The following is a 27,135-nucleotide window of genomic DNA, read 5'->3' as shown; positions in this document are numbered from 1 at the left end:
TATGAAAATTAGACCATATAACATGGCTATCTGATTGATGAGGTGGTTTAAAATTATCCAGTACATGGATGATTATGATTTGAAAATCCATCTTTTTATGTATGTTTCTAACGTAATATTTGAAAGTATCTGCTTCTACTATTAATTGTATTTTAATTTTTACTGCTATAGTTGGAAACATGATGTTAGTAACTTTGGAGATGGTAACTTTTGGATTGCTCATGACAGCTAGCAATTTTAATAGACTTCTGGAAAATTGTAAGAAAGTTAGACCATTTACATGGTTACCTGGTTGATTAGGTGGTTTAAAATTTTGGTTTCCATAGTAATTTGGAAAGTGTCAAGATGAGCGGACTGGATGTAATTTTAAGTTTGGTGTTGGGTAATATGTTTAGTTTATGCTTGTTTTCTAATAAAAGACAAAGAGGGGAGCTTTATTGAGAAGATATGCGTGTCACGCTTAGCCCTATGAACCTCTAGGAGCAGCTTAGTTTCTTCTCTTGGCGAATTTAATCTTCACAAGTTGCTTGATTAAAACTTAAAAATTGGGCTGAATGGACTATTTAAAATTGCTTTTTCCTGTTTTCTCTGTTTGTCTATAAATACTTGGATGAATAACTCAAAAGTTAATTTCCCCTCCATTTAAAATTGCTTTTCCTGTTTTCTTTAACCCCTTTTCATCCGTGCTTATAACTTAATGAATTAACTCTATTCTGTTGATGTTACTTTATCCTAAAGTTGCTTTCCTCTTTTTTCTTATTAACTGCTGGATAATTGACTTAAAAGTATTGTTCCCCCTTTCTGCTTTTACATAATTTTGCCTTAGTCCTTTATTCCCTAAGCTTATAACTAAAGAGAGTAACTTTATTTTTATTACTCTATTTTGTCCTAGTAAGCTTCTACCCTAAGCTATCAATTCTGAGACTTCTGTATCATTTGTGTCTAATGCTAGTCCTTCTAATGCAAAACTGGGCTTCTCAAATGGAAGCAATCCAAAATTTCAGGTATTATGATAATGCCTCTTTCTTGAATAATGTGCTTGACGTAAGGTTGATTTGCAGCGAAGAATACAGCTCTTACTGCAAATTTTGCGACCCTATAGACTGAAAAAGCTTTCAATTCTACATCATATGTTAGATTCATTTGGTGTGGATGCCAACATTATATAAGTACAATCATTCACAGTTAAAAAACATTTGACTGAATCTTTTTTTTGTATGGGTTTGTCATATGGGGTGCTGAGCTAATGGGACAAAGTACAAACTACTGCCAAGAATCATCCCTGTCCCCCCTCACGCTCTCCCTTCCCATCCTCCCCCACTTACAATTTTGGGTTTCTTTTCATCCTTGAACCCTAAAAATTAATCATGTTTGAATGTACAAATGCCTTGTTCAAATTAACTCCACATGGTTGCGCTTCAGTTAATTTTATGGTAAACCTAAAGTATAAAATTATGACCATAATTTCAGTGACCCTGTAGACTGAAAAAGCATACAATTATACTGTTAGATCCATTTTGTGTGGATGCTACAGTCATTTAAGTACAATTGGTCTCCGTTGAAACACGTGACAATTTCTTCGATTTGGGGGTGGCTGGGGGCAGGAGGAATGGTACGCCCCTCATTATAATCTAATCTGTTCCCCTCCCTCAGCTAGCCCTCACTATAATTGTAGCCCCTTCTCTATCTCCTCCTACCCATGTAGTCAACAACCTGCCCACTGACCTTTAGAATAATAGGTCCCATCACCACCCAGATTCAAGTTGGTGGGCTGAGTTGGGTTGGGTGGGAGGCAATGCCCTATATCTATGTCTCAGTAGCCAAGTCAGTTACATAGCTTCCAGCAGTAGTTTGGTAGCATTTGGGTCCTGGGGAGCTGGATTAATGGCACAAGCTGCTGCCAAGAATTTCCTTAAATTCTCTTTTTCTTACCATCCTTGATCTCTCAAAACTTATCACATTCGAGCGTACAAATACCTAGGTCAAATAGACTCTGCATGGTTGTGCCTGAAGTCCAAAAAGGTACCTGTAAGTTCTACTTGAGCTTATTGGCATTCTGGTTTTTCTTCTTAATGATAATCCTCAGTTATGGTATAGGATTATTCTATAGTTTCTGTCAAATCTTAACACAGTTAACATGTTTACGAGGTGCTTAGCATGGGCTCAGTTTGTGGAAGGCATGAGTAATCTGTAATACAACAATTTCAAAAATCTTTATAAACATGAAATCGGTGACTGGTTTGGGTGTTTTTCTCCTAGTTCCTTTTTCACAGATTTTTTTTGCTGATTCTGTTTGCATTATTGCTACAATGAGGTCAATTTGCTATTAGAATTATCCTGACATTTTTTTGTTTGTTGTGGATTAAATTGATTAGTCCTTTGTTGAAATGTAGTTAATAAATTTAAGTGTGTTAAAATTTTTGTACAGGATGGTTAATTGTGCTGGCCCTTGGAAATCGAGAGTGCCAAGAATGGTGAAGGTCAAACATGATGCTTGATATGCTTGACTAAGAGATTGTCAGGCCCAACATTTTTAGTTTATAATAACCCACAAAGGATAGATTCAGAGTCGCCTCTGCTTTTTGCCCCTGGGCCACGTAAATGGATGCAGCAGTGGCAGGACGACCATCAATTGCTAGGTCATCCCGTTTCTTGCCAGAGAGGACTAATGGATATTCTTACTTGCAAAATGGTGGATGGGCAGCTACTTCTTTATTAGAATCACAGACATGGAATTCTTCTTACTCTCCTCTAATGGACACGAGTGTTGCCGTCCCTCGCTCTAGATTTGTAAAGGTGATTTCTTACCTTATATAATTCTTTCCTTAATGTGTGGATGAATGATGATGGTTATAAATAGACATTTCTATGTCTATAACTTATAGCTGCCTAGCAATCTTTCTTTCTTTAGATTTTTGTTTTTCTTATCTAGACGTACTCAATATTTCTTACAAAATGAAACAACGTGCAGGTTCCTCATGTTAGACAGTTATGCAGTTGGGATTGTGGCCTTGCTTGTGTGTTGATGGCATTAAAAGCTCTAGACATCCAAGACTGTGATATGAAGTCATTGGCAAAACTTTGCAGCACAACAAGGTATCCACAAAATAATTCTCCTGAAAATTAAAACCTTCTTTTAAGATTGAAACATCAAAAGTTGAAATATCCATAAAATAATTCTCCTGAAAATTAAAACCTTTTTAAGATTGAAACATCAAAAGTTGAAATTAGGACCTTGCTTCTGAATAAATTATATGTCATACGTTTATCAAATATTGTAAGTTGTAACACTGATTGACCATCATTGGGATACACTATTAATCTTGGAACACATTAAGCTTAGATGTCATGTTGAATGAGCTCCTTTTACTCTATATTCATCTGCTAGTTGCACCCAACATTATCCAAGGATCACTTCCATTAATATGGAAGCTTTAACATTGGTTATTTGTCTAGAGGGGCTTGAACATAACAATCACTGTCTTAAACTAGACCATGATCTGTTGGATTTGGAACATTGAATATTTCAATTTTCACTTGTGATAGATATTGTATTTTTGAAATGATTGTGGATTTAGAATGAAGATTGAAGTATTACTGGGACACTTTTTTAATAACTTTTCATTTCATCATTGAATGATATATAGTTATACAATAATTCTATGATGTTGAATGCATATGATCCTTTATGACTCCTATGAATTCAAAATTTCCATTAATACTATTGTGGTTTTCTGAAAGTCATTCATGCTTGGTTTCCAATTCACAACAATACCTTAATCATTTGTTCCCAAATTAAAGCATTGTATAATTATTATGTTCTAATACATGGCCTTTCTATTAAAATCCAAGAAAGTACAAGGATTGATTTTATTAAGAAAGATTGAAAACCTCTGTGAGTACTAGCAGGACTTGTGAGGCACTTTGCTGAAAGAGTAAATCGCGGTTAAACTCGGCAAAGATTTTTTCAATAACTCGCTACGAGTTCAGGGTTGAAAATTGCCTAAAATCGACGATTTTTTGTTTGAATCGCAGCTAAAACTTGTCACACTGTTCTATAAAGTGCAAACATAAATTATTTCGAGGGTTTTATTGTATTTTTCCTATGTGAAATAGCGGACGAAGGGTGTGCAACGACGGACTTAGGGCACAGTGCATATGACTCAGACCAGATTATTTTCTCTAGTTTTATTATCTCGATTCTCAGATTCTCAGGCTTCAGCTGCTCGATAATTGATGTTTCAAAACAATTTAGTGTTCTTCCTTGGATCACCGCATATGTTTTTCATATTGCTAGCTGAAGAAAAAATTTCTGAACATACAAAGGTGAGTATTCAAATACCATAAATTTGCAAAATTTAAAGTTTTAAACTGTAATGTTGTTAATGAATACAGACTATGGTATATAAAATGCTTACAATATTTAAAGGTTTATAAAATGCATACAGTAAAATATAAATAGTTATACACTATAAAATGCATACTGCCTTATAATATAAAATATAAATAATAAAACAGTACAAAACATAAATATAAAAAAATATATATAATATACCAGTCCTAAAATTTAAATGTGAGTAATACAAATTATCAGAAACAGCTGTAAATTTATATAAATTAATCAATTTATCAGTTACAGTCCATAATTTTAATCAAATTATCAGAAACAGCCCATACGTTTAATCAAATTAATCAACTTATCATTTACAGTCCATCAATTAAATTAAATTGATCAAATTATTAGTTACAAAAAATGATTAATATTATTAGTTACAAAAATGGATTAATCAAAAAACCTCTGCTTTAATAGCAGCCATATTATTAATATTTTATGTTGCCACTCTTTTGCTAGGTTTCATTCATATTTTTCTAAAAGACAATGGCTTTTGCAAGTAGAGCTGGTGGCAAAAAGAGGGATGCACTTTGGAAACATGGTGCAGCACGAGCAGATGTTATTTGTAATCATTGCACAAAGTATATGAGTGGTGGCATGATTTGACTCAAATATCACCTTGCTTCGATCACTGGAATGCATATTATGTCAGGTGACAATTGCCCTGAAGAGGTTGGGAGGGAGGTAAAAGCAATTCTTGCAGCATATGACCAAGAGAAGGCAGATAAAAAGAGGACAGCAGAGGCAATGGCAGCACCAATGGCAGATTTCAGTTCTACAAGGTCAGAGGGAGATATGGAGACCTCTTCTTCCCTTGGGTCGCACATACAAGGATTGGGATGTGCGGGCAGTCATATGTCTAACTTTTTTGTTCCCCGTAATACTCCTAGTGTACAACCTGGATTGCAAGGTATTGCATGGAATAAAGAATTCATTAGGCAAAGTTGGCATGTGTTAGATTTTGGTACTACAATAATAATCTGTTCGATATTGCTTCTAGTCCATATTAGGCACAATTGGTCACTGCAGTTAGGTAAGGGTGCAAGGCCCCAAATCATCATGAGTTGAATGTGTTGTTAATGTAGGATGAGGTTCAAAATACAAGTCGACTAGTGGAAGAACAAAGGAGAATTTGGGAAAAGAATTGCTGCATCATTTTATCTGATGGGTGGACAAATGGCAAGAATAGGACGCTCATCAACTTTTTAGTTGCTTTAGGGGTACAATTGGTATTTTTAAAATTATTTGATACCTCCAATGAAGTGAAAAATGCAAAGACCTTGTGCAACATGTTGATGAGGTGGTTATGGAAGCGAGAGTGCAAAATGTCATTTGGATTATGATTGTTAATGTAGCTCCACATGTGGTAGCTGACAAACTTCTATAGGCTAGGCATCTAATATTATTTTGGAGCCCTTGTGTTGCGCATTGTCTTGACTTGCTCCTTGAGGACATAGGGAAATTAAGCTGGGTGAAGAATGTGGTTGAAGATGGAAGGAATATCACAAAATACATCTACAACCACACATGGGTCTTGAATCTTACGAGACAACATTGATGGTTAGGATCTCGTGCGATCAGGAGTCGCATGCTTTGCTACTAATTTCCTCATCTTGCAAAGCATATTAGCTACATTGCCCAACATGAAGTGGATGTTTGTGAGTGGAAGCTGTTTGGAGGGTCCTTATTCTAGGAAGCTTAAAGTAGAGAAGGTCGTGAAGGTCTTGTGCAAATTGGGATGTTTTATAATTTTATTTTGAGACCCATGATGGGTTTTAAAAGTCTACAACAACTAGGGTTTAGCTTGTGGCTAGGGAAAAATAAGATCAGTGGTTTTGAGTTGGATTTAAATCAGGTTTTTGTTGGTGTTTAAAACCTACAAACCAAGGTTTATACCCATGGCTAGGGTTTTTACACTCTTTTTAACAGTGATCTATCTAGTTTTTTTTGAAACTAGCTAGGGTTTGAGGCAGCTAGGGTTTGTTACAACTAGGGCTTTGAAGAAACCAAAAAGCTAGGGTTTATAGTTTGTAATAGGTATTTTGATTTTTTTTGAGTATATTTATTTCTAGATCTAGAAATTTGTCTTTTTGTGAAGAAAAAATATCTTTTAATGACATTACCTAGCCTCAAGATCGAGGATGGATTAGAGGCTACATTGATTTTTTGCCTTGGAAAGTTAGAGTGATTTTTTGTTGTTGGAGGAAAATGATCTTTGGGATATCGTATTAATTGAGGTGTCTCTACTTATAGATCCGCAATAGTTATCAATTGACAAGAAGAAAGAGTTTAAAGCCAGGTGGATGATCATGGGTGTGGTGAAGGGTCACTTAATTCATCATTTATTAGAAACTAAAACAACTAGTGAGATGTTTGATGCTTTGATTAGTCTAATTTGAGAAGCACACATGGAATACTGAGAGGGAGGGGGGGATGAATGTTAGGGGTCAATAACACATGTTAGTTTGTAGTTGGTTTGGGTGTTTACGTTTTGTTATGTTTGAGTCGCCGAGAGGTTGCCGTGGGGTAGTTGGTAGTTAGTGACAGTTGGCAACTTGGCCAACCGTCGAGTCTATATATGATATGGATGGAACCTCGGCAAGGATGGTATTGTATTGGCATTTTTGGAGAATTCAATAAAGATATCATTCTTCTGTTATAGCTGTTTTATTATTCTTATTCATGCTTTGATATATATATGAATGTTCTATCACATGAATGGTTGGTACGTGTGGGATATCTCTGTTTTATCCGTGAGTTTACCAACCTCACCCTAAGGACTAAACATTTTGGTGCTGTTGCTTGAACAAACCTGGAGATAACTATGGTTGCAGGCGGAAGGAAGTAATGGGCCGGCCATTCAACCAACAATTAACTGTCGTAGACAGTGACACACACGAAGAAAGTATCGCGGAAGAGGCATGAGAGGATCAGTTGACGACAGACTTGGTAGAGTTGTGGGGCGTGTCGGTCACACAGTATGTGCAGAGGGAGGCTCAGGAGAGAGCCGTCTCTGAAGGCACGGTACATGGTGAACTCACCGTCAGCACTCTCGTCTTTGACCTGCTCGGAAGTATTTCAAGGTTACTCGCTAGAAATTTGATTGCACTCCAAGACCAAAGGGAGGAAACTGCACGGGAACTCTGTCGGCAATGATTACTCCAAAGGTACGAAGTGCGGAACCATAGGGAGGAAGAGGAAAGGGAGACAAGCCAATGCCGTACCCCTGGCACTTAATGCCCTTACGACCAAACAAAGTCAAACGTACCACTACCACCGGAGGAGTAGACGAGGGAACTGTACGAAGATCTCTCCGCATAAAAGAACAGGCCGAGTGGAGACGACAGCTAAGGGAAGTTGCTGACTCGAAGAGCCCTGAGGAACATAGCAAAAGTCGGAGTGGGAGTCGGAGTCGTAGTCGGGAGAGAAAAAGGCCGTGTACATGGAAGGAGTTGGAGGAGGTCGCTAGGAACCTGCCACTTCCAGACGTAGCGGAGGAAGATCTCGCCGACTAGGCTTCACAGTCGACGTCGAGTGAAGAAGACTACGGGGTCGAGTCGCAGAGCAACTCGTCAGAGTATTCTAAACAAGGAGAGGAGGCGGTACAGGATCTGCACAAAGAGCGCCAATATTTTTGAAACAACATTATCCGACATCAGGAATTTGTCCTTGTCTGAGGGAACCAAAATGGGAGGGTTAGATCCAGAAACCCCGGGAAGGAGGGACTATAGGAGCGAGGGTGACCAAAGCCCTGCGGACAGAGGTCCAACCAGGTCAAGAGCGTACGGTACCTTCCAGACACATAATACCTTACGGGCATATAGTAACTTCCAAGTGCTACATAAAACCCTCCAGACAAAAACAATGGCACACACCCCAGAGAAACAGAAGCTTCCAAAATTCATGGGCGACGGGTTGGAGGATCCCGTACGACATTGTAAGATATGTGTGACCATTTGGGAGGCAAATGGCCAGGACGACCAGGATTACTGGTTGAAGGCATTTCCAGCCACCCTGCGAGGAATAGCAATTGATTGGTATACGGACCTGGATGCCCAGTATAAAATGTCATGGAACAATTTGAAGAAGGCTTTTTAAGAGGAGTTCAAACTCCTACGGGATGACAATGAAATAGTGGTGGAAATTTACAATACCAAGCAGGGAAAAAGTGAAAGTGTGCAGGCCTATAATAGAACGCTGAGGGAATTGCTCAACAAAATGGAGAACCAGTCGGCTGATGGCTTGAAGAAGAGATGGTTTGTTGAAGGACTGGTACCGTTTCTCAGACGGAAGATGAAGGTGGTCCCTCCGCCCTCGCATGATGAAGCATACAACCGCGCGATGGATATTGAGAGTGAAAATAAGACCTCCTGAGGGAAGTGTCGGGTGAGTGATGGTGATAGTACGAATGAAGACAGTGATGGGGAGTCCAAGACCGTGCAAGCCCTCCGAAGGGATATGTAGAGGATGATGAAAGAACTAAAGGTTGAGAAAGAAAGTGGCAAGGAAGGAAAGGAACTATGGTGCACCGACTGTAAGACAAAAGGGCACACTAAGGGGAGTTGCCCTCGAAAATCCTTCTGTGACATCTGCCAAGTAATGGGACATTCCATTAAGGAATGCCTGTACAACTTGAAAGCACGGAGCACACAAGTGCTCTACGCCCAACCTGACCAAGTCATACTGCTAGCGACACCTCCGAAGCCGGCAACAAACTCTGACGCCTCTCCTGGAGGGTACCGAAACAATCGGCGGGGTAACAATAGGTCTAATACTAACGTCGAGGAGTAGAATTCAATACAACGCAAAGGGACGACCCATGATCCAATGCCGGAAATGCAACGAATGGGGTCACTTTGTGTTGGAATGTCAAAATGGAGATGAGAACACCTCCCCAATTGTCAAAAGGTCCAAGTAATCTTCTAGGATGCAAATATAGAAAAAATTGAATAATAGATACTCGGGACAAAATCTAGTAAAAGTGCATGAATGGCATGTAAGAGTTCCTTAATACCTTTCCAACACCACTAGAATTGCGAAAATTGGAGATCGTGGCAAAAAGTTGAGCTGCGGAGCCAAAAATGAAGATCTTCCCTCAAACAAAAATTATTATGATCAAATAGATAAATTTTGTATTCAGGTAATTGCATAAATTTATTAAACAAATGAAATGTACATATAGCAATTACAAAGATGATGTTTCCTAAAGAAACAATCGTTCACTGGGGATGAAATTAGAAATAATCTAATTATACTAAAATTACAATATTGACCATTAAATAAATAGATATGCTAAAATATTCTAATACCTGTTATGCGTTGCACACACTCCCTGTCGTCGATAGGGTCCCCCCCTTCCTGTTTTTTTTGAGCCTTTCATCCTCGCCCTGTTGAGTTTCACGCAGTGTGTCTCGCGTCCTTTTGAGCGGGTTCGCGGCTGCTCCGTTAAGTAATGATGTCAAAGAAAAAGCCAATGAATCCATCTGGCTAGTCTAGCCCTCGGGCATGGTGCCAAGAGTTTGTTCGGAATTTTGAAAATCGCCTTGGATAGGCATAAGGTGATAGAAATTGGCGAAGCCCGCCAAGCAAGAGCAGTGCGTCTAAAGGTCGCACGAGGACCAAAGTCACCGCCTTTCGCACAACAGCTACGAAGTAGATTGCATAAGGTTTGTCTCCGCGATGTTTGTGGGATTTGAGTAAAAGATGATTTTCGCTTGCTGGTGAAGGAACGAATTTCCTGGCCAAAATGCTGAGGTTGCAAAACTTGCCCAAGTGCCTTAGAATTCCGAAGCCTTCGAAATCCAAATTTGTAGAGTCTAGCGAAAAACTGGTTTGGAGTCCAAAATTTTACGTAAGTTCCCAAAATGCCTTATGGGCCGAATTTCGGACCTAGAGGCCAAAAGGTTAAAATTTCACAAGGTTAAAAGGTTGCTAAAATCGCCCAGGGGGCCGAATTTCGGACCCTGGGGCGAAAATTTCGAAATTCAAAATATGTTATTTGGTCCAAAATTCACTTGAAATGCTCAAATTCGGACCTTGGGGCGAAAACTGAATAATGCGAAATCTTGCAAAAAGACCAAATGCTCCGAAAATCACTTGAACGCTCATTTTCGGACCATGGAGCGAAAATTAGAAAATATGAAATGCAGGCAAAATTTTGCCAAAAGCGCGTTTAGGTCCGAAGACATTCCCAGTTTGTAAAAACACTTGAAAACTCCGAAATTTGCAAAACATGCTTAAGCTCCGAAAATGTTTGGAAAGGTTGCAAAATAGTGTAAAGGGCTGAAATTCGCCATAGACGTCCAAATTCGGACCCTGGGGCCGAAATTCAAAAGTTTTGTAAGTTGCCAAAAGCGTGAAAAGGTCCGAAGTTTTATAACTTGCAAGAAGGGGGCCAAGGTCCGAAGTTTTATTTGCAAAATAAGGCAAATGCTCCGAAATATCCCCAATCACGAAAAAGCGTTTAAATTCATTCAAACACTCCGCAATTTGCAAAAGGGTGGTTTAGGTCCGAAAATGATAGAATTCGCCAAAATGTTTAAATGGTCCGAATTTCACTTAAAAACGTCCAAATTCGGACCCTAGGGCCGAAATTCAAAAGTATGACAAACTTACAAATAGCATTAAAAGGTTTGAAGTTTTTACTTGCAAATAGTGTGAATGCTTCGAAAATATCTCCAAGGTTGCAAAAACGTCTAAGCGCTCCGAATTCGCCAAGAAGGTAAAAAAACGCGAAATTCTCATCATGCTGAATCCTTCGAAGTTTCTTCGACTTGTAAGATTGGGCAAAGGGTCCGAAGTTTCTTGTTGCAAAACGTGTTAAATACTTCGAAGTTCGCCAAAGTTAAAATTGCGCAAATCCCAAGAAGCGATGAATGATCCGAATTTTGAATAAACTCCAGAATTGCAGAAGGCGCTGAAGCCCCGACATTCGCCAGAAGATTAAAATCGCGAAAATCGCAAAGGGTGAAATAGCTCCGAAGTTCACGCAGGCTGGGTAAAAGCAAAGTTTAAATTTTGAAGGGCCTCCATCTCCCCAAGGCCGCGAGTTGGGAGATAGACGCAGAATTTGCAAAACTATCTAGAAGGTCCGAAAATAAGAAGATAAACGCCATTCAAATTTATAAACCCCCTCCATGCTGCTGCTTTTCAAACTTAGGAGACCACGTCCGATTTTGGAAGGCAAAGAAAGCTAATTTCGCGCGATTCATATTCAAGGTAAAACGCTGCATTAGCTATTCCAAATCATTCAAATTCAGATTGCCAATTACCCAGGGTAAAAACCATTTAAAATGATAAATTCTCTTTCATCCAACAATCGCGAGAAATTTAAATCAAGGAGATAACCGTTGGAATTCGAAACTTTGCAGAAACATCCATTCGCCTTCACGCAGAAAGGCCGGGCAATTCTTCGCCATCCGTTTTCGTCAGGTAAGTATGCTCTGTCTTCCTTGATCATCTGAAATGCTTATAAATCAAACAGACATATGTGCGAAATCTGATTAAAATGCCTAAATTTTCGAAATCTGCATCTCTTTCGCTTGTAAAATGTTGTTCAAAGCAGTCAAAATTTAGAATTCACTCCTAAGGTTTAGCTAGAAATTGCATTTTCAAACTTAGGAGAATTTTTCATGTTTTGTCTCTATTGAAAATTAATCCAAAATCCAGAAAGTGTTAAGTATAAATTCGCAATCAAAAATCTTCATGAATGCTGTGGTTAAAATTAATCAAGCCCTTTTAGCTAGAAATGTCGCTCCATGTCCAATCAAAATTTTGAATTAATCCTGCCATGCTGGAATATTTTCTATCTAACCCGCCTTACTTCTTTTGTATTGCCTCATAATCTGCGTCTGGTTGTGCAGGATAAATGCCTAAATCGGCGGTAGAATCATCAAAAATGCCCGCTGCAACCGAGACATCGTGAGCATCCAAATCAAATATCCCCCGCAAGATTGAAAGGATGAAGTATCAATATCAGAGAGGAGGATTGAGGGAGTCAAAAGTGTAGAACGTCTGGGACAATGTCGGTGATATCGACCTTGGCCACATTGACATTCAAGACTTCAGGAATTGGGTCTTCTCACCTAACGCATATGGCAAGCCTAGACAGATGGTGGAAAATGGCATCGCCCAAGCGGCAAGATTTCCTCCAGCAGTACAAAACTATGAGCTAGTGGTAGAGGCTGCCCGACATTATCAGCCGAATTCCAGACTGGTGCTCCTTGAGAACATGACCATCGCCAACTTCACTCCTGAGGCCATTGGCGATGCATTTGACATTCCCTTTCCAAACAATCCCACAGCCACAACTATAGATGAAGCACAAGGGGCATATGATATGAATCCGACCCGATGCAAAGCACTGATCAACGAAGAGTGGTACAAAGAGAAAAGGCCTCCAAGCGCCAGAATTATGAAAAAGACCCCCAGAAGTGATTTTCATAATAAACATGGGGATATGGTCACATTACTCAGCCGAGTTATGGGACTCCCTAAATCCAACTACTTTGAAGAGTGGATGTTCTATTTCACAGAGCAAGTCTTTGCTGGGAAGTCTAAATTCGACTAGGCCTAGATCATAAGCGACAACATTCACACCCAGCTGATAGAGCTTGAAACGAAGAAATACTTCACCATGACCTCTTATTTGGTCTATATGTTCGCCAAGAACCAGTCACTGCCAGGTTTGATAATGAAAGGTGAAATCGGGAATGAGCCTGGTCAGGTAAAGGTCTATGATTGTTACCCACAACTGCATTACCAAGATATAGCTCAGAGGGAAAAGAACAACCCAACTTATGCAGTTGGCCAATATGAGTGCGTCAATGACGCCTTCACAATGCGCTTGATCAGGTTGATGCAGGGAGGATTACACATAAGGCTCTCAGAGCAAGCTACTATCCTAGTACAGAGGTATGGAGCTTGGTTCATTCAGTTCCCGAGGTTCTCCTATATCCGAATAGCGGGCTTTGATGGTGCCCCTCTCCGACTTCCATGGTACCCAACCTACAAAATAATTCTTATGGAGGTCACAAGGTAGTCATGTCCGGCGGACATCTTACTCAGAGAAAGCAAGCAGGCTGGATTCGCATTCCCTATGATCATAGGCAACCATGATGTCCACCTAAAGACCCCTACCCTAGCAGAGGAATCCCTTGCAGAGCTGGCCTCTTATGGCCTACAGGACCATTTTCCAAGAAAATATTTTGATCATGATAATCTGGCGAAGAGAGCCTATGGTAGGTGGTATAGAGCAAAGGAATCAGTTGAAGACTATTGGAAGAATTGCTCTGATGACTACAAGGTCAGGAGGCGGGAATATTCTAGATTGAGTGTGCAGCAAATGCGACTCTTTGAATACCGTCGGGTCCCAGATTAGCTCACAGATTCAGGGAATTGCCTCCAGGTCCAAGAATTTGAAGCAGTAAGGCATCTCTTGCCAGGCGTTGATTGGTCCCAGGACCCAATCACTGATTTCGAGGCAGTCATGGTAGCCCCAGCAAGGTACACAGATCAATGGTTACATCAATAGATTGAGAGGCTAATTCATGGAGTCCAATTCACCTACCACCTAATGGGTAGCCTTGATTCTCAATCCTTCGAAGATGAGGGAACGTCTAGTGCACCTCGGGAAGAAACTGAGAAACCAGAGAAAAGAAAGAAGGCTAAGGCTTGCAAAGGGACTCAGATGTCCAAAAGAACAAGAAGGGAGAAGATTCCTATAAAGAGACCAGAGGTCACGTCATCATCAAAGGACCCCAGTTCGTCTGACGATGTAGTGGAATTAGATTATATACCTGCTCCGCCTTCTCAAGTGACATTGATGCGTTTGGAACTGATGATCCTCCCGCACCTGACATGCTGGAAGCTGAGCTAAGAGCCCTCGAATCGACCGAACTGGGCAACCAAATAGAGGAAGGAGAGATTCCATCCACCCAGGGGGTCAAAATGCATGAACCCACTCAATAGAGCCGCCACGAGTTGCTGCTCCACAATACAGCCAAAGATGACTCCACCGTCAAAGGAGAGCAAAGGATAGATGAGACTCATGAGCTCAAAAGAACTGAAGAACAACCATCACATGAAGATGTCAGACTGTTGTTCAGTGAAATAGGAGAAAATTCAGCTGCAAGCAAAGAACTTCGCACCTCTTTCACTCCTCCGGTAGCAGAGCAGCTGCGAATCTGTGGTGAGTCGGTTGAGATCGTCAAAGAATAGAATGCAGACTTAACCTTATTATCAGCCCAGACAGTGCCTCAAGAATGGTTGATTGCCAGAGCCCAGCGTAAGGCCGCCACCAAACCACCTATTGATCTAGAGGATATCTTCTCGCGCATAGACCAAGCAAAAGCTAAGGGGAAGAAAAAGCCCAAGGCATATTCTAGAGTGACCAAAGACGAGCAAAGGAACCACTCTCCACATTGCCACCCTGCCTGTAGACAAGCCAGCAGATCAAATTACACTGGCATATTATAGCATCACAACTATCCCCATCGGACGAGCCACTAAAGAGCAAGACAAAGAAAAATTTAAGGATTCAGTGCAGAATATACTCAGGCAACTCGAAGAGATAACGGCTGAAAAGGACATGTATTGGGCTCGTGCCGAGCAAGCCAAGGGATACATTGATCAGCTCCTAAGGCCACTACACAATGCCTTCGAATCCTATATTCCCCCGACAGCATTGGCGCAAAGGACCACAACAGAATTTGAAGGAGTACGGGACACCGCAAGGGCCGTCAGGGAATGGATACAAGACATCAAGAAAAGGGGAGAGCGAATCCTTAAGGAAGTAAAAGAGATGGCCCGCTATCGAGAGCTCACTCTAGTCAAGTTATTAGAGGTAAAGAGGGAATCCCTTCACATGCACGAAGTGGCTGCCACTACCCTTCCCCTCATGAGAGCTCTTTTTTGGACACACGCGCAGATTCCTACATTGTCCGCCATCCTAGATCCTCATAGCATCAGTACTCTTAAGGAATGGTACTGGACTATCACCATGAAGAACGACACCAAAGAAATTATTGACAAAGAGAGTGACGCATGTGAAGTGATTCTGGGAAACATGCAAGAACTAGGTAAGACCATCCTCCGATCAATGGTTTCGGGATGGATAAATGACTTGTTCGATGATGCAATCCAGCCGGACTAGGAAGAAAGATTGGGAATGGATAGGATTACCTATTCCACTAAGGACTTGAGTTTTGCTGGTCAGTTCCATTCAGACATATTATGCTTTGAGCGTAATCGCTCCAGCTAGAAGGACGGTTTAAAGCATGTGGACCAGTATCTCGAAGGCATGCAATACAAAATTCGCCATCCTCCCATGCCTCCGTTCAGTCTGCTTTTCCAGTTATGCATCAGGTTCCAGGAATACCTTCGTGAGGAACAAGTGGCAGGTCGCGATTTATGGCGGGAATATTTGCATGGTGAAGATCAATTTCTAGAAAAGGAGTGTGAGACTGAAATAGAGAAAGTAATTTCTCAAAACTGCTTTTTTCCCTCTAAATCTTAGAAGTGCACTTTTGCACCAAAAGGTGACATTTGATTTCTAGTCAACAAAATGTAAAACTTTATTGATACACCTTTTTGGATTATTTCAAATTGATTTAATTATCCCTTTTTGGGTAGTTATTGCCCATTTTGGGGTGGTTGTTGATATTTGCATCCCATTTATGGGTATGGGCAGCCATGCTTTATGGATGAATCTGAGCCACTTGTTTAGATTAAATCTAGGCCATTCATCCTTTTTTGAAGTCTATTTAAGGGACTGGTTTTCCCTCATTTTGTAAGAAGTTCTTGGATTGTTGCAAAAGCTCTGGCGAAATTTACAGGAATTAATGCAAAGATTAAGACTGTTTTCAAGTTTCCTTGTGAGTGCATGGTCTCCTTCTTCACTTAATTTAGAAATCTTTCAGTTATGTTTATTTCCTTTACATGGCATTTTCAAGTAAGCATTTGATAAAATCCTCACAGTTCATACCATTGGGGAATGACTGATTGCCTTTCTCTCTGCATGGTTAATCTGAACCCCTTATGCCTAGTTCGGTTATTGAGTACTCACTATGAATGTAAAAGTTCTGATGTCGTGGTTGATAACATGAAAATCTTGTTTTCCTTTGAAGATTGCACTGGATTTATGCAAACATTGTGCTTAAGTAGCTGGTGACGCTTAATCTAGTTTCTTGGAGGTGTTTGTCTGCTTTACTGAATTTGCTATCTTAGTTAGAATTTACATTTCATATATCTCTCTCTCCCTATCCTTCCCTCCTTTTTCCCCTTTTTTATCAAAGAGGACCTGCAGTCCCATTAAAACAGTATCAACTTAACCAAAATCATTTGATAGAAAGATTATAAAAGTTCCAGGGAACTTATCTATAAATTACCCATTCAACGTAAGTCCCCCTTGTGTTTCCAGCATAAACACATCAGACCACTAAGAGATCCCGCAGTCAAGACCTGCCAATCAAAACCTTGAGGTCGTCCCTTTTGATCAAACCAAAAAACAGCATTAGGGATTTCCTTATCTCAAGAGAGGATAGGATACTTAGCTGGTTATTCTATTCTGCGTTGGCCGTATGGAGTTTGCAGCAATGCGATTTTAGACACGTCAACAATACCCTCCCTTAATGGTCAATTTGTCAATTACACCAAGTTGCCCCCTAAATTTTACAAACTTGTTTGGGCTCAGAGACTTGGTGATGATGTCTATAGTTTGATCCTCAGTTGGAACATATTGCAATTGAACTGATCCGTCTTCTACAAGCTAGCGGATGAAATGACAATGAAGCTCAACATGCTTGGTTCTTTCATGGAAGGCTAGATTTTTGGCAAGTTTGAGCACCCCTTGATTGTCACAGAAGAGGGGTGAAGGCCTTATTTGAGACATTTGCATGTCAAAAAGCATCCTTCGAAGACAAACTAACTCACAAGCTGCTTTAACAGTTTTCCGATATTCTGCTTCGGTCGAGGAAAGAGCTACCGCTTGCTGCTTCTTGTTGGTCCATGTGACTTGTAATGTCCCCATTTAGGATTTACCATAATTTAGCCCTGGTACATCAATTTTAAATTGAAATGAGAATTGTAATATATTAATAAACATAACTTTATAAAAATTGTATGCATTTCATTATAATTTAAAAAATTAAGAATAATTTAGAGAGTAGAACTTATCTTGATAACTCTCTCTGATTTAACAGCTAGGTGTATGCAAAATGATTTTGGTCAGTATATATATATATGCTAGGTGCAATAAATCAATGTTTGTGTAGATGGATTATCTCTGCTATTCTTGATATGTTCGGTGATGTTTATGCAAGGACGTTCTCTGATCTGTAACTTCTCTATATCTGATGTAACAGTGAGAATATGTAGTTGTTACATATTTCAACCTGTAGAGTAGAATAGAGAATGCTGCTCTTTCCAATGTGTTAGTGTGTAATGTATGCTTCGGGTCTCCTTCCTTAGATTATAGCGACAATTCTCTGCAACTGAGTTTGTATTTGGCAACAATCTTATGCAACATCTTGGTACGGCTGATTGTTATCTTGGTGATTCCCTCTTCCATGCCTTAGCTTCTTCCATGGATTTATAGTGCAAGTTTCGATCCCATTGTATCTTATATTATTTCCTTTTTACTCTCCTCATTCAATTTCTCTAAGCTCTGCTATAATTCTCTTCTCCAATCTGCTACAACAGTGATCATAAATCTGCCCTTGTTAATGAGGTATACCGATGACTTATATTAATCGCTGCTGTCCTTTAATAGGTAACGTAATGTCCTATTGACTAACTGCTTCTCTTATCTTTAATCTGGATCCCTTCCTTTAATCGCTGCCCCCTTTTAGTCATTGTTTTTTTCAATATCTCATCACTGTTGGTGATGAAATCACTGATTAATATAAACAAATCCAATTCTTATTTTAGGCGCTTCTTTATTTGGGGTGAAGCTGATAGTAGTATGCTTCTGCTAATATCCACATATTGCTGTTCGTGATGTTGTCCATGTTCGGATGACCTCCGCTGTTGTTCACGATCATGGGAGTCTGCCCAAAACAATAAATATAAATTTCATATATTCTTTATTGCTAATAGAGTTGTCTTTGGATGGTGGTAAACTTCAATTTGATTATATGTTTATTAACTGTGAACTTGCTTCATAATGTAAAGCATTGATTTTTAATATTTTATCAAACACCATCGATTCTATATTGTTGCTGATCAACACATCCTTGGCCCTTTCAATTATAATTGCCGTTCTTGTAATTCTCTGTTCAACATAAGACAGATGTTTATTCCTACTTGTCATCGCTGTTCTTTATTCTCTCTTTCATTACCGGTCAAACCTCTTTGATTCCTCCTCTCCGTAAAACACCTTCCCTTTCCCCCTTGCAAATGGATTCCAGATGTATTAATATAATTTCATGCCTCCTTCGAAGATGTGGGAACTCTTCATTCTAAAGGTCGTGCCTCTTCTTCTTGACAAGTCCGTTGCAATGCTATTACTTATTGCTTAATGACGATCTTAACTATGATCATATCTTTTCACATAAGAGGTCGATTTGTTATCTTTTCATAATTGATATGATAATGAGTGTTACTAAACCATAACCGATATTATAATGAGACCTTTATGAATAATGTTTATTATCTTAATGGATAACATATGTCTTGTGCATACGATGGGTGTCCCATGGAATGGCATCGCGGCTCTCAGCTCAATGTTCTATAGGATTATCTCCACCAATGCCTTGTTGACTGTGAATACAAATCGGATCAGCTTGTAATCATCTCCGTTCAGGTATATATTTAGTCTTCACCCATGTGTAATCTATCTATCAGCATAACGATATTCATGTCTAATCTTGAGAATATGGATGATGGACTGGTAATAGTCTTGATGGTTCCTTGATATCGTGCTTGTTCTTTTTATAATAAGTTTAAATCTTTAATTAAAACTTATTTAATCGTATATTGAATCTTATTGTTTTGAGGTTTTGAATGGGGGACATGACATGACCGCACTTGTTCCTAGATTGAAGACATAACACGATGTAGACTTCCTATCATCGACAAAACCTGCCCAACCTTAGTCTGTGAAACTGACGAGTCAGAAGTGCCCTTCACATATCTAAACACATGCTTCGCTACAACGTAGTGATCATTTTTAGGAGCTGTTAGGAAGTGAGAGATGTAGCTCATTGCATAACTGATGTCAGGTCTAGTGGCGGTGAGATAGATGAGACTGCCCACTAGTTGCCTGAACGCTAATTCATCCACCATAGGTGAATCTGAATTGGCTGACAACTTCAACCCTTTTTCCATAGGTGTAGAGGCAGGTTTGCAATCCTGCATCCGAAACTTATCAAGTAGACTCCTGGCATACTTTGATTGATAAATAAAGATACTGCCATCTGGCTGCCAAACCTCAACACCTAAACAGTAATGCAGAAGTCCCAAGTTTGTCATGTCAAATGATTGGCACAAACTCTATTTGATCTACTTGATCAAAATTGCTGAACTACTAGTGACAATCAGATCATCAACATAGATGACAAGTAGAAGAACATCACCACCAATAGTTTTGACATACAGATTGGAATCAGAACGACTTCTCTGAAAGCCTTGATCACTGAGGTACTTTATCAATTTTTATGTACCAAGCTCAAGGAGCCCGTTTCAAGCCCTAGAGTGCTTTCACTAGTTTGCATACCTGGTGTTTTTTACCGGCAACCTTGAATCCTGAAGGCTGCGGCATATAGGCTTCTTCCTGCAACTCACCATTGATGAATGCACTCTTGAGGTCCACTTGATGGACTTTACAGCCAAATTGGGCTGACATGGCAAGGACAAACCAAATTGTACTCATTTTGGCCGTAGGTGCAAAAGTCTCCTCATAGTCAATGCCCTCTTTCTGCGAGAACCCCCGAGCAACTAAATGTGCCTTGTACTTATCAAGGGTTCCATCAAACTTAACTTTATACACCCATTTGCAGCCAATGGCTTCTTCCCGGGTGGAAGATTAGAGAGGACCCAAGTGTTGTTCTTCAGAGGACTATGTTGTTCAGCTTCCATAGCTTGTTCCCACTCAGGTATATCTTTAGCTTCTGAATATGTTTGAGGCTCATAAACATTGTGAATGTTGGCCATGAGAGCAAAAAACTATATGCCATGGTTTGCTCTTGTTTATAGACGATCTACCCTCAGTGAGCTCATCATCATGAAGATCACCAATAGTCTTGGCCCACCACTTAGGCCGGAGAGTAAAAATATCAAAATCTAAAACAGGTGGATCAACATCACTAGGAATGTCAATAACAAAGTCATCAAGATGCTGCTCAAGATTCTCTTGAGGAAAGTTGAGTGGTGCAACAACATCCTGAGGAGACTCCACACCTTTAGAGTTAGAGTCTGCTGAATCCCTCCCATCAGGTGGACCTAAGGGAAGACGAACACCCAAATCCTTAGTCCTCAAAGGCTGATCCTCAGAGCTCAAAAAAGGAGAGGAGAGCTAAAAAGGCCCTCGTTCTTCATCAATAACAACATCCCGACTGAATATGAGACGATTAGTGTCTACATCAATCAACTGGTAAGCTTTGTGATCATCATTGTACCCGGTGAACATGAGTTTTCGACTCTTAGAATGCAGCTTTGTGTGCTTAGCATCTGGAATCCAAACATAAGTTGTAGAGCCAAAAACTTACAGGTGGCCGATCTTGGGCTTTCCGCCAAACCAAGCTTCCTCCGGAGTCCGTGTGGGAGACTGGTTCAAAAGATAAACAATAGGGTAGACTACTTTTGCCCAAAATTTCTTTGGAACACTTCTATGTTCCAATGTAGACCGAGCCATCTCAGTTATTGTGCAGTTTCTCCGCTCAACAACACCATTTTGTTGAGGGTTGTAAGGTGTGGTAAGCTGACGCTTGGTGCCATGATGTGCATAGAAGTTGGAGAAACCAGAACAAAATTCCGCTTCATTATCTAGCTTAAGAGTTATAATTTGTTGACCATACTCTTTTTCTACTAAGGCCTTAAACTTCTGAAACATACCAAACACCTTTGATTTTTGTTTAAGAAAATACACCCACATTTTGCGACTAAAATCATCAACAAGTAATAGGAAATACTTGGACCCAATAACTGAAGGAGTCTTCATCAGACGTCAATTGTTAGCATGAACCAATTGCAATACTTTAGAAGCTCGTCAAGAATCACCATCCGTAAATGGAGTTCGATATTGCTTTCCAGCTTGACAAGCTCTGCAAACTCCTTGACTTTGAGTTTGAATCTTAGGTAGACCACTAGATCCTCTCGAACTAGCTGAGAGTGATAGTGTATGTTCAGATGCCCATACTGCTGATGGCAGAGATTGCTGATGGAAGAACTTTTCATTGCCATGGCACGCTCTTGAGAATCACCAGTGTCAACAAGTCTATAAAGACCATGATCGTCAATACCCACAACAACTGTAGCACGAGTCTCCCGATCAACAATACTACATTTGTGCGAACTGAACACCACATCAAGCAGAGGAGAGTGTCTCATAATCTGATTGACAGAGAGAAGGTTAAGTTCCATGCTGGGAACATAGTATACACTAAGGAAAATAAATTTTTTCCCACTAGATTGAATCTGCACGTTGCCCTTGCCGACAATAGTATACTCTTCCTCTCCTCCAAAGATCACAAAATCAGTGGAAGGCTGATATTCTGTGAACTAGTCACGCCGATGAGTGAAGTGTTAAGAAGCACCTAAATCAATATACCAGGGAGAGGACTTCACATGATCTGTAGGTCTTTTAGCCATAAAAGCGTGAAAGGCAGATGCCTTTTGCTCAGTGTGCTTTGCAACATTAGCCTTCGGTTCAGACCCTCCCTGCTTCTTTTGTTCAGAAGCCAAGTATTGCCTATAGTCTTTCTTCATGAGACCATACTTGTGGCAATAATTACATTGAATGTTCTTTTTCTTGGAGCTGTCCCTGGATTGGCCTAAGCGTTTTTGCTGAGAGTGACTTTTCCCTTTATCCTTAGCATAGGATTTAGCAGAGAAACCTTGCCATGTGGAGGACGAACTAGCACCACTTCCAAATTGCTGTTTCCAGTGATCCTGCTATAGAAGTTCGTTGCAAAATTTTGGAAATTTCAAGTCAACATTAGTTGAAGTAATGTTGAGTGTCTCAATAAAGTGCTCATAAGACTTTGGTAGACTTTTTAGAGTGACGACTACCATGTCTTCTTCCTCCATCTTGCAACTAATCGCCTCCAATTGATCATGAATGTCCTTGATTTTCGTGAGATGCTCCTCAAGAGACCTCTTTTCAAACATCATGATGAGAACAACTGGTTTTTCAGAAAGAACGCATGACTCTTGTCTAATGTTTCATGGAGATCTTTCAGATGAGTCTAGATCTCTGCAGCTGTCTTGCCTGACGACACTGAGGTAGCTGATCATCGGTAACTGAAAGTTTGATAAGCATCACGACTTCCCAGTTGCGCTCATCAAATTTATCTTGTCCCTATCCAGCTGTTGTAGGACGAGTTTTCCTACCCAAAACAAGTGTATCAAGACGACGATATTCAAATATTGTCATCATTTGCTAGTTCTAGGTGTTGTAGTTGTGCTCATTGTATCGCTGACTGCCTTCCAACATTATGTTGATCAAAGACGCCATCTTTCATGCTTTTTGAGGCATGAAAAATAAGATAAACAAAAAAGGTGAAAATCCGAGTGCACAAACCTAAGGCATGGATCCCAATGTATAGAAAAAATAGAGGCAGAATTAGGCATAAATTTCCAGATAAATACGTCTGTTGGCACAAATTTCAAAGCAAGTGCAGAACCCTAGGTTGAACAGAAAACACCTTGTACATCCAAAAACTTTAGGAAATAGTGACTGAGGGTAGAGACCCTAGGTCGCAGGAATTATGCAGAACCTAGAAACTTTCTGCAACACCCCAAAAAAGGTAGACCCTAGTTTGCAGGTAACACATAACGCTAACCGAGTTTCAAAAGAACTTGTTGTAGAAGGCAGATTTCGAAAAAAACACACAGGTTTCACAGAAAAAATTTGTCTCGAAAACTCGTGAACAGTAGAAAATTTGGGTAAAAAGCCTAGTCGCCTAGATCACGACTTCTAGAATACTGATTTCAAGTACCAAACTCTAGCCCTAGACACAACAGTCGCATGCAAAAACAAGAAAAGGCGGTTGTGTGAAGAAAGCAATGTAGATAGAGCCGTCGCATGTCAATCAGAAACTTATTTCGTGGATTTGGCAAAGGAACCCAATGCGCAGGCACAAAAAAAGAAGACGTGGGCCGAAGTAGAGCCGTCAAGTTCCATCGCATGAGCATAGAAGAAAAGAGGGAGAAAAGAAAACACAGACGTGAGTGGAAAGTAGTCATGGAAGTTGAATACGCGACCTTCAACAAACGTCGACAGATGAGAATTACGGCTCGAGAAAAGAAAGATGACTTCGCACGGGATAAAAAAACCCCATGTGTGGAAGAGTGGAGCCGTCAAATTGGGTAAAAGAATACCCACAAAGAGAAAACTTGAAAAATATCACGACCCCAAAACAACACGATTTTTCGGAAAGAACAACTTCTCAAAGAAAAAAAACAGAGAAAAATTTATCTTCGAAATTTTTAGAAAAGTATTTATGTTTTCCTGCTCTGATACCATGTTCAGGTAATTGCATGAATTTATTAAACAAATGAAATGTACATATAGCAATTAAAAATACGATGTTTCCTAAAGAAACAATCGTTCATCGAGGACGAAATTAGGAAGAATCTAATTACACTAAAGTTACAATATTGACCATTAAATAAATAGATTTGCTAAAATATTCTAATATTTTGGAAGACAACTTGCACCACTAGAAATTAGACAGAATCATCTTTTCGGCAATATCTTGTTTTTTAAAAATTGATACCGTAAGCCCAAGTTGTTGCAAAAAGAAAAAAACCCCTCTTTTAGGCACATAGGGGGCTAAACACAACACTAGGGGCTAAACGAAGGTTGGCACTTGGTCACTTATGTGACTGTGTCAGTGTTGGAAGCAATAATAAAAGCACTGCCCTGTTGGGCAGCGGTGGCGGCTATGCTTGTAGTATGTAGTGATGGGCTTGAGTCATGCCATTAGGCTTAAGCTCTCCTCCTGAACGGTGGTCATTGATGGTGGCACTATTGTGTAGGGCTCAGATTAAACAATGACCATGACCAAACAAAAAAACATGATGACCTTGCAAATGTTTTAAAACCCAATTCATACCTTTTGATATGACTTTTGACCAACCAGCGAGCTAACTATGTAGTGGAAGGTACAATGATACAAAAAATGCAGGTATTATGCCACAAACATACAGAATGAAGTAAAAAATTTGCAGAATATTTCATGTGGGAGGGAGTTGATTTTTCAGCCGTTGCAACCCAACCATACAGTATGGCCAAGTGCGGATCTGTATGGCCATCTGGAATTCGATACATAGGCAAAAAAACCTCTAATGCCCCGGGTCACAATCACCGTTTTTGACTATTTGATATATGATCTGTGAGTTTTTGGGTCTTCCAAACACAATGGCAGGGTCAAAATTGGCCCAAAGTGCCTCGAAATTTCAGCTGCCTCTTGGATTTGACAACTTTAAACCCTACTTGAAACCCTTGGAGCTCTGACAAAACATAATGAAATTTGATGAAATGAAAGACAAACTTGACTTTGTTTGATGCCTTGGATTCAACTTTGAGGTCCTTGAAAACCCAATCTGCATGCAACAAATTCTTCAAGACATATGACAGCCCTCAGATCTAGGAAAGAATCTGCAACACTGGAGCTTTTTTAGCATGTAGGAGTTGATTGGTGACTTGTCAACACCCCCATAATCCTTGCAAGACCAAAACAACTTCCACAAGAGACAAAATAGCAAGAATAGCTTGTAGATTATTGATGCAAGAATGGATGTATGAAATGATTGATTGTATATGAAATATACAATAAAGATGTCTTGCTTATAAAGACAAGGTTGAGACATAGGATTAGACAAGATTACGACATGTGTCTTAATCCTATGATATGAGACAACTACCTCAACAAATTATTAAATGACCTAGGTAACTAGAATTAAATTAAAATCGTAAAGATAAAATCAGGATAAAATCTTATCTAGACAACTAATACTTCTAGATATAACACCTAGGACCTAAGTTACTCAACATGTGAATAAGTCCGCTACTAGGAACTAGCTAGGTGCAACACTTTACTAGGTACAAGACCTTATTTACACCAACAGGAAAAATTTAAAAATGTAAAACAATTTTTTAAAAACTTAAAAACTTAGAAAAAAAACATTTTGAAAGATCTTTGAAGATCATTGGAATTACTCTTACACAATCACATAAATATCATCACAAGAGCTCAAAGGCAGAGGATTGTTGTGTGAATGAAAAGGGAGGATGTGGAGGGCTTAAAAAGTTAAAAATCCGATGTTATTCTGAAGTTTGCAGATTTAGACTGCATGCAGACTGCTGGCCAAGTTGCAGGCATGAACTAGTGAGTACTTGTGGTTGTTTGCCATGAGTTGCAGGACCTAACTCGCTTGTAAGTTAGTGAGTTACTCAGTGCACACAGAAAATGATGTGATTTTGGTGAGTTTCCAGCAAGTTTTCCATCTATTATCCTAATTTCCCCAGAGCATCATGGGAATGATGGGTAAGGTAGGCTGTCACTATAACATTTTTTGTAGAAGGGGTCTGTCTTGATTCCTGAGAAATGCCTCCTAGTTTGGGGAGACTTCTCTGGTACGGTCCCCAAAAATTTCAAATATTAGGGAGAGGGATGTTCTGCCCCACCCCTGTATTGTCCAAAAGTCCCTGGATGCGGAAGTGTGGGAAAAACCTTGAGGATGTATTCTCGCAGTACACTGATTAATGATCTCCATCAATAAAAAAATACTAGGAGCATTTAAGGATTACTGAAGTGGAAAAAGTTGATCATTAGGGATGTGAGTAGATTCGAGGGGCAGATTGGTCTTAGAATAGCAACAACCTTGACTTGTAGTGCTGCACAAAGAAACACTTATCTCTGAGAATCTTTAGAGCACTTATTCCAAGAAATATTTTAAGAGAATGTGTCACATGATTTAATTTGTTTGAACTTGGGGCCTTGCCTTCATTTTAACAATATTTCATTTGTAATTATGCTTCATCAGCTTTCGTGTATGGAAAATGTGCAAGTTGGGGATCCTGGATATTCATACCTATCCCTTCAAACTTGATAGAGTAACTTGTCTATTGTATACTTACAACTGGTATGTCTAAATGCTTTGCTTTATGTCTTCTTCAGAGAACAAGAACTTCCCAACATTGCTAATCTGTTGATGCTCCTAAAATGTTAAGCAAATTTATTAATTAGCATATTCATTAGCTTGATCTATATGTTGAACTTGAAGATCACTTGGATTGATTGAGACTGATTCAAATGTGCTGTTCCCAATACACTTTTGCCAACGCTTAATGTGTTTATGTATGATCCAAGTGGCAACCCCAGAGACACCAATAATAATATTAAGCCCTTTCTCATTGTTTGAAATAATGCCCGACCATTGTCTATGATCTGCTGTAATGCAAATCCGTCTCTATGCTTTGTGATCTCTCCAAAATCATTATTTCATCATAAAAAGATAGTATACAATCAATTGTAGTGGCATGATACTATCTGAGCAGCTTAATTCCCTTGTGCTATCTT

The 27,135-nt window shown here is 39.6% G+C and overlaps 1 protein-coding gene across 4 annotated transcripts in view; it reads left to right on the top strand.

Moving 5' to 3' along the window:
• Positions 1–27,135, top strand: part of LOC131037289 (guanylyl cyclase 1) — a 244,855-nt gene that overhangs the window by 54,428 nt on the left and 163,292 nt on the right. For all 4 annotated transcript variants that reach the window (XM_057969391.2, XM_057969374.2, XM_057969368.2 and 1 more), the window contains 2 exons: positions 2,429–2,796; positions 2,972–3,096. In XM_057969391.2, the coding sequence (XP_057825374.1) occupies positions 2,602–2,796; positions 2,972–3,096 (320 nt within the window). In that variant the 5' untranslated portion in view covers positions 2,429–2,601. The remainder of the gene's footprint in view (positions 1–2,428; positions 2,797–2,971; positions 3,097–27,135) is intronic.

The sequence above is a fragment of the Cryptomeria japonica genome, chromosome 6, assembly GCF_030272615.1.
Source record: "Cryptomeria japonica chromosome 6, Sugi_1.0, whole genome shotgun sequence".
Lineage (NCBI taxonomy): Eukaryota > Viridiplantae > Streptophyta > Pinopsida > Cupressales > Cupressaceae > Cryptomeria > Cryptomeria japonica.
This window is presented reverse-complemented; position numbering and strand designations above follow the sequence as displayed.